The 19,638-nt window shown below is 36.4% G+C and overlaps 2 protein-coding genes across 2 annotated transcripts; both read left to right on the forward strand.

Annotated features, from left to right (window-relative positions):
* Window positions 1–10,342: 10,342 nt before the first annotated feature.
* On the forward strand, window positions 10,343–14,670 carry LOC124540394. Its single transcript, XM_047117897.1, has one exon. It carries the CDS (start codon window positions 11,002–11,004, stop codon window positions 14,668–14,670), a length of 3,669 nt encoding a protein of 1,222 aa, XP_046973853.1. The 5' UTR covers window positions 10,343–11,001.
* A 421-nt stretch (window positions 14,671–15,091) lies between these two features.
* LOC124540395 lies at window positions 15,092–17,398 on the forward strand. Its single transcript, XM_047117898.1, has 2 exons — window positions 15,092–16,181; window positions 17,220–17,398. Exons 1-2 carry the CDS (start codon window positions 15,092–15,094, stop codon window positions 17,396–17,398), a joined length of 1,269 nt encoding a protein of 422 aa, XP_046973854.1.
* The last annotated feature ends 2,240 nt before the right edge of the window (window positions 17,399–19,638 follow it).

A 19,638-nucleotide genomic window follows, 5' to 3' on the forward strand; every position in this document is an offset into this window, starting at 1 on the left:
TAGGCGCACTCGCTGAAATAAACTGGAAAAGGAGATTTATGAGTGTTAAAATAGTGCGCTCATTATTACTTTGAGGCGAGACAACGTAATTACAGGTATGCAGATATAAATCTCAGTTTCCGTGCTTGACAGTGTATGTCAGATAAGGCGTAGCTAACATTTCCCACCCTTACAATCCCCGAAGGAAAGTTCATAAGAGCCTTCCCTTCATCCTTGCCGCAGAATGATATTGTGCTTTTAACTGAGCTTCATTAATCTTGCTATAGATAAACAAAAATAATTCTAAGCAGATGTTTCAACTAAAACGAGCCCGTTCTCGTAACAGCCCGTAAACAAACCAAGGCTGGGTAAACTTTCTCTCCTCATGGAAAGAAGATTAGGAGCTTGTTCCACTTCGCCGCGCTGTTCCAGTGTATTAGTTGATAGACACGTAGCAGTATTTCATGCACCGCATGCAAGATTCTTTGAAAACTCAGTCGAATGTCAGCTTTGAATCCACAAGATCAGAAGAGGCACTGAAGATCATTTACCGCTGGGTAACCCATTAGCCCGACCGCTTATCTATCTTATCAAAAACATCTGACCGGCCGTGACCTCGTCCCTGTAGGTCATTATTAGACTTTAACTTCACTAAGACTTGCTCCAAGTCCACATCCCACGTAATATCGCAAAGAGCATGGAGGGCTGGATCGGCGCTATTCAGAATTTTTAGAGCGCACGTTAAGTACTTTCAGAACTCGTATCAACAAGTTTTTTTTTCTATTGGAACTACGTTTGAGAGCCTTAGTTTTATTTGAAGAAATTAATTAAAACGATCCGATATTTTTTATGATTGTTCATTAAAGAAGATTAATTACGTATTTAGTAAAAGTATATCTATTGTTTTCAGCCGTATACAAACAGCTTTATAATTTGTTTTTATAAAAATATATTCGACAAGTCTCTATTCCAAAATTAATTAATTTTTTTCAGCTGATTTCTAAAAAATTCGTGTATGTTCCTTTATATAACTTTTTAAAGGAAACAAATCGTTTAAAAAGTCGTTCGTTTAAAAAATGATTTAAATCGTTTAAAATAAACCTTCTCTGGAATTATGGGTATGTTCTTCTTGTATTTCACTCGATATCGTCGCGTGTGTTTTAAAAGACTGGTCTCACGTACATTAAAAGTAAAAAAATCCAGTGTGAGTCACAGTCCAAAAGTAAATACGTACACGGATAGAATGCGTCATAATTGAGTTACTATTTCGATGTAACATTGTTATGACAACTATTGAATTAAGGGACGGTATTTTTTGTCTTTGTTGCGAACGACGATACAAGCTCTGTAACGGGAGGTTGAAACACTTTTTCGTTGATCTGTGGAGGTCACATTACAAGTAGAATGAAACCTGATTTTATTACAATAAATAACTTTGTGTAGTCTACTTGATTCCATTACTGATCCGTGGCTTGAAAATGCTCTCTTCAAATAAAATCGGTGACATTGAGCACTTATTAAATTAAATATCTATGTACAAGACGCATTTTTGAAGCTTTTCGCGATGTCATACTCTGTTGTTTAATTAACTTAACTGAGCCTAGAAGTCTGAAATTTAGAACATGGGTATATTTTATAAATTTAGCAAAGTCATTTAGTTTTTTTTTTTTTTTACATAAGAATGTGCTAATAACTTTGACAGTAAAAAAGGACATGATGACATGCAAACAAGCAACATGATAAAATATGAACCAAACAAATTAGAAAATATAATCATAAAAAAACATTGGAGAAGCCGCATGTAGACTAAAGTGGATGACAGACCACATCTCTTGCATGACAAATCGATCGCAGTCTAGTGCCGTAGTATGGGAGGGCGATTACATCAAAAACCACATTGCTTAAATGGAAAGACTGGAGGTCAATATGCAGAATAATCAGTCGGCCAACACACGCGAGATCTCATTAGGCGCGTGCCGTGTTTGTGTGTCGTGTATGTTTAGACAACAATACGGAATCAGAGCAAGTCGTAAAATAATATGGCGCATAAATACATCCCTGTTTACACTGTATTCTGTATTGATGCTTTTACGAAGCTCACATTATGTCTGTGTGCTGTGCATGGAGTTAGTAAAATAACCATCTCCATTCTGTTTTAAGCTAAGTCGTTCCGTTCCGTTCCGTTCCGTTCATGAACGCAGGGCATTACATCGCAAGATATATTATTATGTGATGGTGAGCAATACATCGCGGCGTGTCCACGCGCACTCATCACAATCAACACGGCGCTGAGGCAAGAGAGATCAGCGGGCCCATACTAAACAGACTACTCTTTTGAATTTCGCTACTTACTTTTTGAACTCATTGCAATTATTTTCTGGAACCATATTTCTGGAAAAACAAACAATATTTTAATTATTTATTTCTTAATTTTTTTTACAAAGTAAGCAAAACAAAACCGATAGTGAAAAAAGTCGTGAGTATAGCATTATTTATAGTAATGGGCCAAATCCACAATAATCAATTGAGTCGTAGATAAGCACTGCGTGACTTGCACCACACTCAACAATCTGGGGCAAACTGAGAAATATTATCGAATTAAGCGCGGTGCAGTTTTAAAGTAATTGGATGGCGCGGAAGGATTCCCAAATTGCAGGCGGCGCGCGGCGCTCCGTGACGAATGCTCCAATCCTCCCAATTGATTATTGATGGCCAGGCCCCCGTTTTTGTCCCTTGGAAATGCATTCTCATTATTCTCCTGATCTAAATGTATGCGCTGTCTGATGGCGTAAGGAGGATATTAACGACTGCGCTTCAGAATAGATTTCATAACATTATCACGAAGTTTCGTGTCACTTTTGTCGATGTCGAAATTTGAATAACATTTTAATGTATCTTTTAATTGTAATTGTTTGAAGGGAATATCTATTTAGTCTTCAAAACTTTTTTTTTAATCTCGTTCCAACAACTGAGTCGACGCATCGAATGGAGGAAGAGTCTTGTCAACAAAAGTATCAAAATCAAAATAAACTTTATTCAAGGGGGGGTTTTACAAGCACTTTTGAATCGTCATTTAACAATTAAGTGAAGCTAGTAGAAAGTAGATTCTACCGAGAAGAACCGTCAAGAAACTCAGTAGGTACTCTTTTTCAACATTTAAAATGTACAATCATATTAATTAAATACAATTATATAATATGTATGTAATATATCCTGCCTGGAAGTCAACAGGTATTAATTCCAAGCTTTTTTATCATCTACAAAATCTTTTATTGAATAATATACCTTTTTTACCATTGTATTTATACATATTCTTCGCTTTTAGAATTGTAACGTAAATTAAACATTCGTTTATCATTTTAAACTTTTTTCTTCGTAATTGCTCTTAAGCGCAGCCGAGTGATAGGAGTAATCAGTTAATGGTCAATACAATTTAGCTACAGAGTCTCGCTGTCTTATAAAACTGCGTGCAACGACTTAAACTAAGTGAAGTATAACAGGAGTCGGAGAGGCAGTGCGTCTGAAAGGCTGGCTCGGCGGCTCAAATACGGGCGCTGATTGTGACAAACAGCCCGCATCAGCTCGCGGCCTGATTGAGCCGCTCCTCGCGCTACTCCTCGCTCCGGCGCCCTTTGAAGACCGCTCGTGATTGCAATCGCCTACTTTGTAAATAAATTGATGGCACTTTTTAAGAATATATTCTTACTGAGCATTACCTTTGCTGCTGTGTGTACTATGTGTGTCATACCGTCTGTCTGCTCAGAACGGCCGTTGAGTATGACGCAATCATCACTATGAAACATTATTATTAATTAAATAATATATTCATTAGTGTTTATTATTAAAATGTTATTTTATTGGTGGAAAAGTATAACTACCGAGTGGCACAATCACTACATTTAACAATTTTAATGTACTAAGTATTTATGCTAATCATTGCTGTAAGTTATTGTGAGTAAACCGAATAAATGAATAAATAAATTCGTAGCAAATATATTTTAATTTATTTTATAAATATATATTATCTACTACAAAAGTGTTTGGGTGTGTACTAGCGCGTGACTATGACAGTATTGTGAGAGTGTGCTTTATTGTCGATAAATCGTATATATTATGATTTATGAAGGCTCGTGAGGTTTGCATTAGCTGATTAAAGCCGAAACCTTAACACGCGATCCATCGCCGTTACGACTGCTATCTGTTGGCGTCACGTCGAATGCGCCGTCGTTCATCCACATATTGTTATTGGGAACAAACGCAGCGTGTGATGTATGCCCGTGTCAAGGTCCGGCGGATTTGGCACCGCGGCTTCGAGCTCTTATTAAGACGATGGCGGGCGGCGCCGCGGCGACTGCGCGGATTAGCGGCGGCGCGCGGCCCACACTGCTCTCGAGCCGAACTTTGTCTTACCAACATATCGAAATGATTAACAACATCAAATATACTAATACAAATATTAAGCATTCGTTGATCACTTGTAGCGTCTTCGGCTCGTATTGTCTAATAGTAGTTTAAATTAAAATAATATTGTTTCAACGAAAGATTTATTTTGTACTTTACAAAAAGGTTTGCACATTATTATTGGGTATAGAAACAGTCAGTGTAAATAAACAAACTAATAAATCGCAACAGAACTACATTGATATTGAACCGTCATTTTATAATATTTATATTCAAAGTAATGACAACTAAATTTTAAGAAATTTTACAAGAAGACTTGTTTACCACCGGACAGGAGGGTGCTTTGAATGAAATGTCCGCCTCCGAACAGCGTTCACCCGGGGGGTGTTTGATGAGATCGCAGGCCCGAGGTCGTGGTCAATAGGGACAAAACATTGTCACCTTGTATCATTTTATAAACTATGTAAATTTGTGTACTAAAACGTACAAAAAGGGCGAACAGAAACTATGACACATTTATAACACGCGTTATATTATAAAATGCATCGACAGCCTAAATATGGTTTGAAATGGAGATTTCTCGAGACGAACGAGTTTCACTCAAAAACTTTATCGTCGTTTCAAACTGCGACTCTATAGCGGTCTCGGAATGAGCTGACTGCGCCGCCACGAGAGTGTTTATACTAACGTGTGATCGCGGAAGTTGCGCTGTACGTCTGTTACAGTTCCATAAACCGAGGCAACATTAAACAAAGATATTGAAATATTAAGACTTTTAACATATAATACAGAACTTGCGAATATATTTTACTGCATAATATTAAAATCACAAATGAAATAACGCATTATCACGCTGAAGAAAATATATCAATTACACATTAATGAGGCAAAGTCAAAAATGTTTGCAGATATATGCGGGGCAAGAGGAAATGTCATTAGCAATGTCATTTCAAGTAGAATATTATTTTAAAGTATAAATCACAGCAACAGCAACAGCGGCGGGGATCCGGTCCCATCTGAGTCGCAGGGTCGGGAGCTGCGGCACACGTGGCTGCCTCGAAAGGCAGTAGTAAATGTGGTGCAGCGTCATGGTAGCTCGTGCAAGCGATCCTCTTACGTCTCCTGAAGAGACGGAACGGATACCGTCAGATGAAATGTCTAGTATCGTCCACAATATGTACTATTGTAACACATTAATTTCGTATTTATTTTCTTCTGAAAGTTATGGTATAACTATAACTTAAACCATTCTTATTGTAATCTTATAATTCTGGGTCTGGTTGTGTGGGTGTGATCGAGAAAAGCTTTACAAGAGATTTCTTTATTTGTCTAAATCGAATAACAGTTGTGATGTACTACTTTCAGCGCCATATATGTTATATCATATATCAGGAATATTGATTATCTCAATTTATAGGTATTACAAATAATGTCTATTAAATTAACTCTATAATACTTATACTCTTCAAAATTGAAAAATACAAAACAATGACAAAATTAGCACGTTCACGTTGCTTCGTAACCATGTCGACAGAAGCCAAACGGGAATAGTTGAGTACTTTCAATGAAACTTGGTGTACAGATTAATAAGGCAGTCGAAAATCCTCACACGGCATAAATTCAACGCCTCACACGAGTACGTAAATCCCTTGAAAGTTTTCGTCGGAACGCGGACCATAAACAACAAGCCTGATATAAATTATTCCGAACTTTTTCGACGTTTGCGCGCTACATGTCGATATTAAGAGATTACGCAAAATATGGCGAGGGACAAAAACATCGTAATAAAAAGTTTTTTCATACGCGGTTGGGCGCCTAAGTCGTTCCCCTGTTGTCGTTTCTATTATTCAGAATTAAACGGGTATTGTAAATCATAAAACTACAGCCCAAAAATTTTCGACTGGAAAATTATACGTCTTAAATGTTATTCACGTAAAGAATAATCTTTTACTCGTCTGAATTTGAAATCGAGATTTTTCGCTATATTATACGTTTTCTATACACTGCGTTATTTCGATATGCAGACAATATTTTGCAATTATTCTCTGGTGTAAAATGAGGCGCTTATAGAATATTTCTTATTTGTTAACTAAATCCTTAACGAGGAATCTTCTTTATACATTTAAACAGATTTCGAATAATTGAGTTCTACTACTTTCCTTGTAGAATATCTGAAGACGTGCCTTCCCCTTTGTACGAGAATGTAAGCCTCACCTGACACACTTCACGCGCCAACTCTACACTCACTTAATTGCGCCCCTTTGATCCACGCGATCAACCGCTTACGATAAGCGTTCTAATCTGTAGTGTATTCGGAATGCCGTAAGGTCCAATATCGCTCGCATCCTTCTAGTTATCCTGGCGCCATCAAATTTAAATCAACTTGTCCATTACTCTGCGCAAGTTTTAAGCCCTCCGAACAATAGTATTAGGGTCGTCGAGCGCCGGGCAAATATGGTTTATTATTTAAATTTATACTACCAGGTACATACTTGAATCACCAAACATTAATAGATCAATTTATGTAACAATTCATAAAGCACTGCAGAGACTGTTCATCTTCGTATTTGGACGACCGGAAAAAGTGTGTCCTCCTTTAGTTTATCGAAATAATTAATCAATGGTCACTTTTACTGTCTTTACAGTACCGCTTCTAAAATAGCGTGTTACTGTAACTTCGTGTGCTCGTGTCAATTTATTTGTGATCAGTGAAATATTGGCGTGATCAAGTGCTAACTGCACCACGAACATTCGCTCTTACTCTGGATAGAAATTGAATGTAAAATGTGTAGAAATAATGATATACATATATTTACGTCTTGCCGTTAGCATATAGTTATAAGGAAACGTGAATCTCAAGTGGGTATCATGGAGATGAGCTTAAGGAAACCTTTGCTGTCAGTACTGGACCTAACTTTCTCTGAAGAAGTTTATTACTAAAGATTAGCAAGAGGCTGCCGGTAAAATTTGTCGTCGACAGAATGAAACACGTTTTCATTGTAAGCGATGTTAAGCCGGCAGTGAAATTAATGCCTTGAATAAGCAAATTATTAAAGTTATATTATTTATTCTTCTTTAATAAAAATCACATCTAAAGATGGATTGAATATTTTTTTATAGCATAGGTGTGAGGATGCTTACTTTATGTAGCTACTATATGCTACGCAAAGGGAGAATGGACCTCCTGATAAGTAGTTACCACTGAGTAAACACATTTTTTTGTATTTGCCCGGTAGGCATATAACGGCATATAACTGCACGTCACTTGTTTGCTAAGTGATTGAGAAAGCCAAGCACAAAGACGGCCAGTAGAAGCGGGAACAATAAACTGCACTAGCCGCCCTCACCACGCTGGTTCTCGAGATGTCTCTTCACGCCTCGTTTGCAGGAAACCAGGTTGTTCAAGAGAAAGACAATAAGGTGTGTTTTCAGATAATACCGTTTTTAGCGGCAAGACATAGGCATGTGTTGCAAAATATTTTTGTGTGCGGTGGAATCGTCACAGTTAGACGGTGACATCAAGCGTCAACAAGCGAAGACTTGTGAAGGAAAAGAGAATCAGGAATTAAGGAGATTATTTCCTCAGAGCACTCACCCTGATACAGCAGATAAAGAGCGCTCAGCTCTGCTAGCTCTCGACGCAATTTGAATGGTTCGAAAATGTTTGTGACATTTACATCGCCATTAATACAGACCGCACGACGCTGCGACCGATCTGAGGCCTCCATTACTTACTTTCATTGGCGGTATGTTAACTATTTGTCATACAACCAGCACCCTCAACCTCGGCACTGAATTTTACTAATGTCTCTGGTACCTGAGGATACATTTTCCCTTACAAACAGGAAAACCTACCCAGGTACGATTGTTCTGCCACCAAGTAAATATAAATCAGTTGAATAATTTATTTTCTCAAATCCACGTTAACTGCCCTCGTTCGACTAGATCGAACATATTTTAAGTTTTCCAAAAAAAGACGTCGAAGAGAACGGAGAGAAGAAAGATTTTGTAAAGTAATTAAAAGACAAGTTATGTGTCGCATCCCAATTGCATGCGACAAAGCCGACATACTCGACACGGGCTAACATCAACACAAAATAACTTATATGGTAGTAAGAAATCAACAAAAAATGCTATATTTAATTTTATATTAGAAATTGTATTAAGAAAGCAAAGCCCTCATAATTTTTCTGAGTAAAAAAAGTATTTAAGGATTAGAGTTGAAATTGCGCAGGAAAATTCATCATTTTTGAAATTCCAAACATGGTAATTGCTATACAGGTTAATGGCGGTTAATAAAAATAACTCTATTACGATTTAAGATCGTCAATTATTGAGTATTAAAGTTAAATTGAGAAATAATTTCAAAGCGTTGAAAAACAATCGATAGCATTTACTTATTATTTGTATGTCCAAATTATATGACTTAAGTATAATGAAGTATTTGTAACTAATTTTATAAGCACTTCGATCATCATATTATGTGCCAGCTCAACACTCAACAGCAACAACAGCCTTTAAATTCCCACTTCTGGGATAAAGGTCTCCTCTCCCTTTGCCACATATCTATTCCACCACGCTGTTCCAATGCGCGTTGGTGGAATACATATGTGGCAGAATTACATACAGGTTTCCTCACGATGTTTTCCTTCATCGCTGAGCACAAGATGAATTAGGAAGACAAATTAAGCACATGAATTTGGGTTTGAACCCACAACCATCTGTTAAGATGCACGCGTTCTAACCACTGGGCCATTTCGACTCTTCCACATTCAACTTACGATAAAATCAAACCAGTCCTGGTAACCAATAACGCGAAGAGGATTCCGTCTTCGTTCTACTGAAACAACATTTACTTCCAGCCGAACGGCAGAATGGTGACTGTTTTCGAACTACACAAAATATACTGGAATTTAAGTAGAAAGATACCAACCCAATAGTCTATTACTAAACTCGTACACCCGAGGTTGTCTGCGAGAGATCGCTATTAGTGATAAGGCCTCCTTTGCATGCGATTTTATTTTCAATTCACCGTGAAACTTGTTATATTTGCAAACGAATTCTATATAGGTAGTTTTTATTTATCTAAAATTTACAAATCACTTAAAGAAAATCTTTTTTCCTAATGTCCGCTTCATGTTACTACTATCGCTAATTTTAAAAATAAACTTATTATTTTTAAGAAATAATTTTGTTAGGATTGTTTCTTATAATTACTGTTTCTCGAACGGACACATAAACGGTCTTAATCTTCAAAGGGTTTTTTTTATGGTATAGGTTGGCGGACGAGCATATGGGCCACCTGATGGTAAGTGGTCACCATCACCCATAGGCAATGACCCTGTAAGAAATATTAACTATTCCTTACATCGTCAATGTGCCACCAACTTTGGGAACAAAAATGTTATGTCCCTTGTGCCTGTAGTTACATTGGCTCACTCTGCCTTTCTTGGATCCACCTAGTCCTCGTTAGTGTTATACAGTGGCTCGAGATCTTTTTGCCTTCTTCTTTGAATCATCTGCTATCCCCTTAGGAAGCGGACTTACTGCGCGAACGCAGTTGCACTGTTTTTATTAGTCCGACTACGACCAATGCCAATTGAATAAATTAGTATTGTTACTGTGTGTGCTCGTACAGTCTATAATCCTTATACACTGTGCCTATGTTTTTTATTTATATATTTATTTATTTATGAGTCCCTAACAAAGGATACACACTAATTACACATTAAAAATAAAAAGTGTATAAAGGTTACACAACATATGTATGTGCTCCTTCAATTATAGTAAATAAATTAAAAGTGAAAACGTAATAAATGGAAGTAAAAATACAAATTCAAATCTTAAAATTAAGAAAAAGCTTATAAACTAAATGTCGAAATTCTAGGTGTTTTCATTTAAATTCGTTATGTTATTTGTAGTTTATATAATCATCAATAGATGGCGCTGTACGTATTTAAATCGCGCTATCTTTTTGTTTCTTACAAATGATAAGGTATTTAGTTTCTTTATGTAATGAATATTGTGTCTTGTGTTGAGTAATAAAGTATATGTGCAGTGCAAAGTGTTTTGAATTAGGAGCCCTACGGATCAGGTAATAGTGTATAGTGTCGAACATTATGGTGCCGAAACCCGGGAACAAACTGTAAGTAATAGATACTAAGTTAAAATCAGTGAAAATAAGGACATAGTGCAATTCGCGGTAAAAAATAACTTAGTTAAATTCAGTGTTCGTGGACTTATAATAATTTCGCTTCAAAAAGACTTAGTTAAAATTCGTGTTTGTGGACTTGTAAAAATTTCGTTTAAAAAGACTTAGTTAAAATTCGTGTTTGTGGACTTGTAAAAATTTCGCTTTAAAAAGACACATTAAATTCAGTGTTGTACGGACTTAGAAAAAATTCACTTTAAAGGGACTTAGTAAAATTTAATGTGTGCATTGACTTTAAAAGTTTACCTTTCAAGGAAATAGTTAAATTTCGCCTGTAAATTTATTTATAGAATAACCCTTGAACTTTATAAGTATTCTTGATTTGTGAATACTTTAGACAGTTTGAACAATTATTAACGACAATAGTGAACTTTATTGTGTACTAACTTTATAAACTATTGAAAATAAAGATGCAGTCATTAATTCGCGTGCAAGAAGATCGGTTAGAAAATTTAATAAGGACAGAAAGAAATTTTAAAAAATCACCCAAAGAGAGATTGACTAAAGGTTATATTGAATCAAGGTTGGAGTCAGTAGAAACATTATGGAACGAATTTAAGTCCGATCATCGCGAAATTGTAAAGAACGCTACTAAAGATATAAAAAAGGAAATTTCATATTTTACTGAAGATCTTTACGAACAATTTGAAGAATTTTACACTACCTACAAGTCATTATTAAAAAATAAACTCGAACAATTTAAGTCTACAAATGAGGCTGATAATGTTAGTGTTTCTATGTCAACTACGGGATCGTGTTCAATGCAGAGTGATGTTCATTTACCATTAATTAAACTACCCTCCTTTAATGGAAAATATGACGAATGGCAATCTTTTCATGATTTATTCGAAAGTTTAATTCACAACAATAAAAAGTTAAAGAATGTACAAAAACTTCATTATTTAAAAGGTTGTTTGAATGGCGAACCCGAAACCTTACTACGCAATTTAACAATTACTGATGCGAACTATGAGGAGGCGTGGATACTTTTGAAAAAGAGATACGATAATAAAAGATTTAATTGTAATGCTATTTTAAAGACACTGTTTTCCATTAAACAAATGAGTCATGAATCGGCTAATGGAGTAAAATTTATTCTTGATACTACGTTAAGCTGCCTTAAACAGTTAAAGAATTTGGGCGTTGACATAACATCTTGGGATGCGATTTTAGTATATCTAGTAATTTCTAAATTAGATACCGAATCACATAAACAGTGGGAAATACAAATGAGTAATATTGACTCAAATGAAATACCAAAATGGAGTCAACTTGCTGAGTTTTTAGAAGCTAGATTTCGTGCGCTAGAAATGATTGAGCCAATAAAGTCTAAAATAACACAAAATGCACAGAAGTCAAGATCATTTCACGCATCAGTTCTTGATCAAAATAAAACAAAATATAAGGATCCCGTTTGTGCACTATGTGAAGAGAATCACAATCTTTTCGCATGTAAGAAGTTCGGTAGCAAGCAGCCAAAAGAGAGACAAGACTTTGTTCAATCGAAAGGACTATGTTTTAACTGCTTAGCACCGAATCATTCAGTAAAAAATTGTAGACTGTCAAAGAGCTGTCAAAAATGTGGCAGACGTCATCACACACTTTTGCACTATAACAAAGAAACAATACAAGGGTTTTTAAGTACTACTGAGAATTTATATCAAAATTCTGACAATATTGAATCTGAAAACCTTTCACAACAATCAACTTCTTTGGGAACCGAGACGAAAATTGTATCTAATTTTGCAAACGAGAATCATCAACCCAATGAAGTTCTATTAGCAACTGCACTTTTGAAAAGTAGAGCACGGAACGGCTGTGAACACTATATAAGAGCACTATTAGATCAAGGTTCACAGGCGTCCTTCATCACAGAAGCTACATCGCAACTGCTTGGACTAAAGCGCTCACCAGTGAATGGTTGGGTGTCAGGTCTGGGGCCTGGTGAAACGAGAGTGAAATACATGGTTTCTCTACATGTAGAATCACGCCAGAATCCAGAAAATTCAATTCAAGTAGATGCATATGTACTGCGATCATTTTCATGGTTACTTCCGTCGAGAGATGTAACATCACCTAATAGCTTAGGAGTCGAAGATCTTTTCCTAGCAGATCCGGGCTACGCAACATCTAGCAAAATTGATCTGTTATTGGGAGCTGAAGCTTACAGTGAAATCTTAACTGAAGGCTTAATCAAGTATCCAAGAGGCAATTTGATCGCGCAAAATACGATTTTTGGATGGATACTATCAGGAAGAGTATCAAAAAACACAAGTACAAAAGAAAGAAGAGTTATTAATATGCACCTTCAAATCAGAGAAGACGATCTTTTGAAACAATTTTGGGAACTTGAAACAGAACCTAATAATATTTTTAAAAAAAGGCTTACTAAGGAAGAAATTAAATGTGAGGAGTTATATCAATCAACAACTACGAGAGATTACGATGGGCGGTACGTGGTCAGACTGCCGTTCAAAAAAGTAAAGCCGGATTGTGAAGAAGGGCAATTTAAAGAGTTGGCCTTAAAGAGATTCTATTCAACCGAAAGAAGACTATTGAGAAATAAAAAGCACTATGATGAATACCAGAAAGTTCTTGAAGAATATATTTCTTTGAATCACATGAAAGCAATAGACAGTCATCTAGAAATTGAAGATTCTACAGCAGTTTATCTTCCCCATCATGCAGTAATCAGGGAAGATAAAGACACCACTAAATTGAGAGTAGTTTTTGACGGATCTCAAAAGGGAGTAAATAATATCTCATTAAACGAAAGTCTGATGATTGGTCCAAAATTGCAACAAGACTTAAGGCATTTGTTGATGAGGTGGCGATGTGGAGCAATTGCTATAGTAGCTGACATCGTTAAAATGTATCGTCAAGTTAGAGTACATGAAGAAGATACAAAATATCAGCGTATACTTTGGAGAGCTCATACTAATCAACCAGTGCAACACTTCAAATTACTTACACTAACTTTTGGTACAGCTTGTGCGCCTTATCTCGCAGTTAAAAGTTTACAACAAGTTGCTAAAGATGAAGGACATAAATATAAAATTGCCGCAGAAAAAGTTTCGACAGATTTTTACGTTGACGATCTCATGACCACATGTAGATCGGAAGAAGAAGCTAAATTAATGTACAAGGAAATGAACGAACTATTGCAGAGGGCTGGATTTCAACTTCAGAAATGGAGTAGTAATTGTGAGGTTTTCTTACAATATCTAAATAAAGAGAATACTAATTTGGATCAATCAATTCATATTAAGGCAAATGATACTTTAAAGGTTTTGGGAATAAGCTGGAATCGCACTACAGATCAATTTGAATATACGGTTAACTTAGGAGCCGTTAAGGATGTTATAACAAAGAGAAACGTAATTTCTGATATTGCCAGGCTATACGACCCCATGGGATGGATAGCGCCTGTTATAGTAAAAGCCAAAATCTATATTCAAAAATTGTGGCGAGCAAATTTAGAATGGGACGATTCAATACCTGAAGAACTGTTAGAGGAATGGTTATGTTTTAGATCAAATTTATCTAACCTAACGAACATAAAAATTCCGAGATGGATGCACCTGACTGAGAACTCTCACCGAGAATTGCATGCATTTGCTGATGCATCCAGGTCAGCTTATGCGGCGGTTGTTTATTGTCGATCGATAGACGCTCAAGGTAAAGTTCACGTGAGCTTAGTAACCGCTAAAACTAAAGTGTCTCCAATAGAAAAGGAGGTAACTATTCCAAGATTGGAGCTCTGTGGTGCAGTTTTAGCTGCAAAACTACTATACGAGGTATCTCAAATTTTGAACATACCGAAAAAAGATGTATACGCATGGACCGACTCAGCTGTTGTGTTAGCATGGTTAAAGGGATTACCTAATCGCTGGACGACTTTTGTGAGCAACAGAGTCTCGGAAATCATTAACATAATTGAATATGATCAGTGGGGCCACCAAGCGACGGATATGAATCCAGCTGACTGCGCATCAAGAGGCCTACAATCGACAGAATTATCATGTCATCAGCTCTGGTGGAACGGGCCCCCATGGCTGCAAGATAATTATTATGGTTAAATCTGATAAATCAGATTTTTCTACACATGAAGAAGAGCGGGTTATTAAAGCTTATACTACAGTAAAAGAATCTGAAACTAAATTTCTATGGACTAGATTTTCATCATTGTCTAAAATGCTTCGAATTTTATCACGTTGCAAGAGATTTTTAACCTTAACTAGATTACAAGCAGAAGAAAAAATTAAAATTCCAAAATTTATAACGACAGACGAATTAGAGAACATATTACTAATTTGCATAAGGCAAGCTCAAGACATAGGATTTTGTGAGGATGTTAAGGAAATCAAAAATCGGGGATGCGTGCGTAAAAAAAGTGTTCTTAACACTCTTCATCCTTTCTTCGATAAAGATGGGCTTTTAAGAGTAGGAGGACGAATTAAGTTCGCAAACGCACGCTATGGCACTAGACATCCATTGATTATGCCTGCTAACAGTCATCTTACCCAGTTAATTGTTAGGGATGCTCATGAGAAAACATTGCATGGTGGTCCTCAGGTCATGCTTAATATATTGCGTGAGAGATACTGGATCATACGAGGCAGAGATCAAGTAAAGAAGTGCTATAGAGAATGCGTTACGTGCTTGAGATATTCGAAAATAAATAAAACACCTTTAATGGGACAGTTACCTGAGGTAAGACTTAAACCAAGTAAAGCCTTTAAATCTACAGGTGTTGATTATGCAGGTCCAATTAATGTAAGAGTGTCACCTGGTAGAGGAACAAGGTCTTATAAAGGGTACATCGCACTATTCATCTGCATGGTAACTCGTGCGATACATCTAGAAGTAGTATCTGAATTGTCAGCTAAAGGTTTTATAGCTGCCTTTAGAAGATTTGTGTCCAGACGCGGCAGGTGCCAAGATTTATTCAGTGATAATGGCACCAATTTCGTCGGCGCTGATAAAATCCTAAGTGAGATGTTTAATGCAGCTAAATCTGAGTTGCCTAATGAAATAGCTACAATACTTAATAACGAAGGAACCAAATGGCACTTTAATCCTCCACACTCTCCCAATTTCGGTGGTATTTGGGAAGCTGGGGTGCGTTCTGTAAAGACGCATTTGAGAAAAGTCGTTGGTGACAGCACTTTGACTTATGAGGAATTATCCACGGTACTAGCGCAGATTGAAGCATGCTTAAATTCGCGTCCAATTTCTCAACTCAGTGATAATCCTGATGATCTTCTACCATTAACTCCAGGGCATTTTCTTGTGGGCGAGCCACTTATCACAATACCAGATAGAGACCACACAGATGATCACATTACTGGCATTGAAAGATGGCGGCTGATACAAAAGATGGTGAATGACTTTTGGAAAAGATGGTCTAGAGAATATTTAGTACTTCTTAACCAAAGATACAAATGGACCACAAATAGAACCGAACCAGAAATAAATGATATTGTCATTGTTAAGGAAGACAATGTTCCTCCAGCTAAGTGGATATTAGGGAAAATTATACAGAAGCATACTGGCAAGGATAACATTACAAGAGTTGTAACTATCAAATGTAAAAATAATTTTCTAAAAAGACCTGTTAGCAAACTTTGTTTTTTACCTAAATCTTGTTCGCATGAGAAAAAATAATTTAGAGGGTGGGCGGTTGCCCCTATATTTCTTAATGTTACAACATGTTATTGTTACCTAATATGAACTTAAGTTTTTTTTTTGTTACTTAGCCAAATCTGTTTGTTATTGTTTCTACTAGTGAAGAACTGTATTTTTTTTATTGTCTATTATATTGCTTACGTTTGTATTTTGGTATAAGTTTTAATATATTTCTTGTTAATTTTGTTATTTATTGTTTATTGGAAGGACAAGTCCTTGATGGGCGGAATGTCGAAATTCTAGGTGTTTTCATTTAAATTCGTTATGTTATTTGTAGTTTATATAATCATCAATAGATGGCGCTGTACGTATTTAAATCGCGCTATCTTTTTGTTTCTTACAAATGATAAGGTATTTAGTTTCTTTATGTAATGAATATTGTGTCTTGTGTTGAGTAATAAAGTATATGTGCAGTGCAAAGTGTTTTGAATTAGGAGCCCTACGGATCAGGTAATAGTGTATAGTGTCGAACACTAAACTTTTTTATTATTGTATTAATAATATTTATTGTATTAATAATATTACGTTAAAACTTTATTGAGACACGCTCTGAATTTGGACAAGCTGTAACGATGAATATCGAGTTAGATATTACATCTTGGAACAGCAGCGTTATTTCCTAGGTTTGATTGAAATGTCGGAATATTTAAAAGGTTATGAGAAGGAACATTGATTTGAAGCTTATGTAGAAGATTACTACAATCTATCACCCCATGTACTATTTTGTGTCATGTGTCATGTATGTTTGACCGTATACATATTTGTGTATCTTACAATCAATATTTCTGACTGTATAAATCTTTAGTGGCTTTTATTCTCGATAATACAAATTCCCTCTTGACCACTATAATGTCTCCGGCGCACCAAAACCATCGGTAAATTTATGCCATAAATGATTCCATCACAGATAATTAAACATCTATAAAGCGTATTAATTAAGGTGAAGCGGATCGCAGCGGTGCAGACTGTCGCGCAGACAAATGCATAAATCAGAATACACAATGGACTGCCGAGTTTTGCGAATTTATTAAGAAGGCGGAGGCTCGCGTGGAGGGAGGCAATTTCCTTAAAAATTCTCCTCAGGAAGTTGGCGGCGGACACAGAGCGGCCGAGGAGTAGCGATCTGAAACTTGCCAAAGCCTAAATTTACTTACATTTGATTCGGCTCGTTTACAGTGAGACTGACATTTTTGTGCTGAATTCGTTTTTTTTAGTGCACCAAAAATGCACTTTTTCGGTTCCTTAAAAATAATGGATTTCATTGAATCGCATTATTAAATTATCATGAAGTCAGACAATGAAGTCAGTCATGAAATGTACCCTTCCGCGCACACGGGCGCAAGTCGCAGAGCAGCTCCCGCGCCGCTCGTCAGCGGATGCTCTCCACTAAGTTTCCACAATCTTTTCATATTCCACGATATAAAAAGTAAACAACGAAGTCTTTTCAGTGCTCAGTATTTATTTCTTAGAGGCGTCTTTTGACGACTCCGATGAATGCAAACTTACACAACAGACACTGAGAAATAATGCGATTATGAAATTAATATATTTTTCACTTCTTCGATAGTCTTATTCTATACGTTGATGTTTCAAAGGAGGACGACGAGGAAATACGAAATTTGTTAAATTCGATGCTATTCTGGGGCGGTTTATTTAATGAGATAAAAACACTCTCGCCAGCAACGACATTCCCGCTTTCACCGTGTCGTCTGCTATGGAACGCAATGACGACGAAAGCACGGATGGGATCGCGATGATTTCCCGAGAACGTGTTCCCTATAATTCATGTCTGTTGTGTAGATTTGTATTGAAATACGCTATTAGACATAGCATTCGGTATTATAGTATAACGAAAAAAAAATTTAACAAAAATAAATATTAAGTAGACATAGTGTATAATCATCCATAATATCATTTATATTTCACGAAGCACCGCTTAGTGGACCAGTTCGTTCTAATGTAACCAATTTAATAAAAGTCAACGCAAAACAGCATCGAGTCGTTAAGACGTTAGAGAGGCGAGTGCTTGAAGTGGGCACTCAGTGGTATCTGCGCAGTGGTGAGTCAAACAGAGTTGCGCTGAAGTGATCAATCGCGTGATTAGCCGTTCATAAAACCTCGTCGGCGAGTGAGAGGCCGTCTGTGTACTCGGCGCTGAAGGCGGCTGATTAAAAAAGTTCATCAACGCATCTCTTAGTTTTTCAAACGAGGAACGCCTCGAGACTAACTTTGGTAATAAAAACTTGTGAGAAGAAGTTAAGCGCCGCCGCAGATAGTGAAATATTCATGTATTACTTAGAGCTCAATTTTTAAGCGAGAAGACTTACTGAGTTTGTGAAGCTGTTTATAGACATTGCCGGACCATGAATTCGCTCGCCGACTCGCTTTTATTTTTATCGGAGCGATTTTAATTTACTGCGGACACTAACACTTTTAATCATATTACAAATTGCACCATATTTCACTTTTTTTTATTTTGAATTTCTAGTCTAGTTGCTAGAAGAGGAGTTCCTTCTCTTTTTCTTATATTTACATAAAAAGGTAAAGTATCAAGAAATGATTTTACTGGAGTTTCGGTAACATGAGTGTAATAAAAATGTAATAATAACACGAGAAAAATGTTAAGAACGAGGTAAAATTCATTTTAAATATTTATAAAAGCAATATTTTAGATTACAAGCGTTCCGCAACGACATGTTGCATAAAGTGCAATTCTCAACCGATGAAAAATTTATGAAGGCGACGCGGAGAGCAAAAGTGAGGCAAGTCGCGAGGAGCGCATCGCTGTCCGACCGGCTCGGCGGCCCTCGTGTTATGCAAATGCGGCCCGCCAGGCCCTTTGTGTTCTCGCAAATTATTTTATATCCCGACAACGGACGCGAACCATCCACGAGCTCCTTCCTCGTAGCGCATAACATTATGTATTAATTCAATACGGAAAAGCGTGTACGTCTTGGATTTTGAGTCTTGTTAGATTGAGACTCAAACGTAAGCACTAACATTAAATTAAGATAAGGAAGGAATGTGATGCGACTGAAGGGTTATAATTATAGAGATACACCTGCCTCTAACTTCAATAACACTTTGAACGAGCCTAACACTTTTAATATAACACGTAATAAAATAGAATAAATTCACAAAAATCAATAAATTTATGAATGTAACCAATGATATTGTAATAAACAGAAAAAAAAAAAAAACAGAAAAAATTGTGCCGCGCCGGGGACCGTTTATTTTAGTTTATTTTTACATTTCGTTAAAAGCATAAAGGATAGCATGATATAAAACAATAAGTAAAAGGAATGGACTACATGTTTTAATTACGCAAAACGTATTACTACGTAATTATGATATTATAA

Source organism: Vanessa cardui, chromosome 25 (assembly GCF_905220365.1).
Source record: "Vanessa cardui chromosome 25, ilVanCard2.1, whole genome shotgun sequence".
Lineage (NCBI taxonomy): Eukaryota > Metazoa > Arthropoda > Insecta > Lepidoptera > Nymphalidae > Vanessa > Vanessa cardui.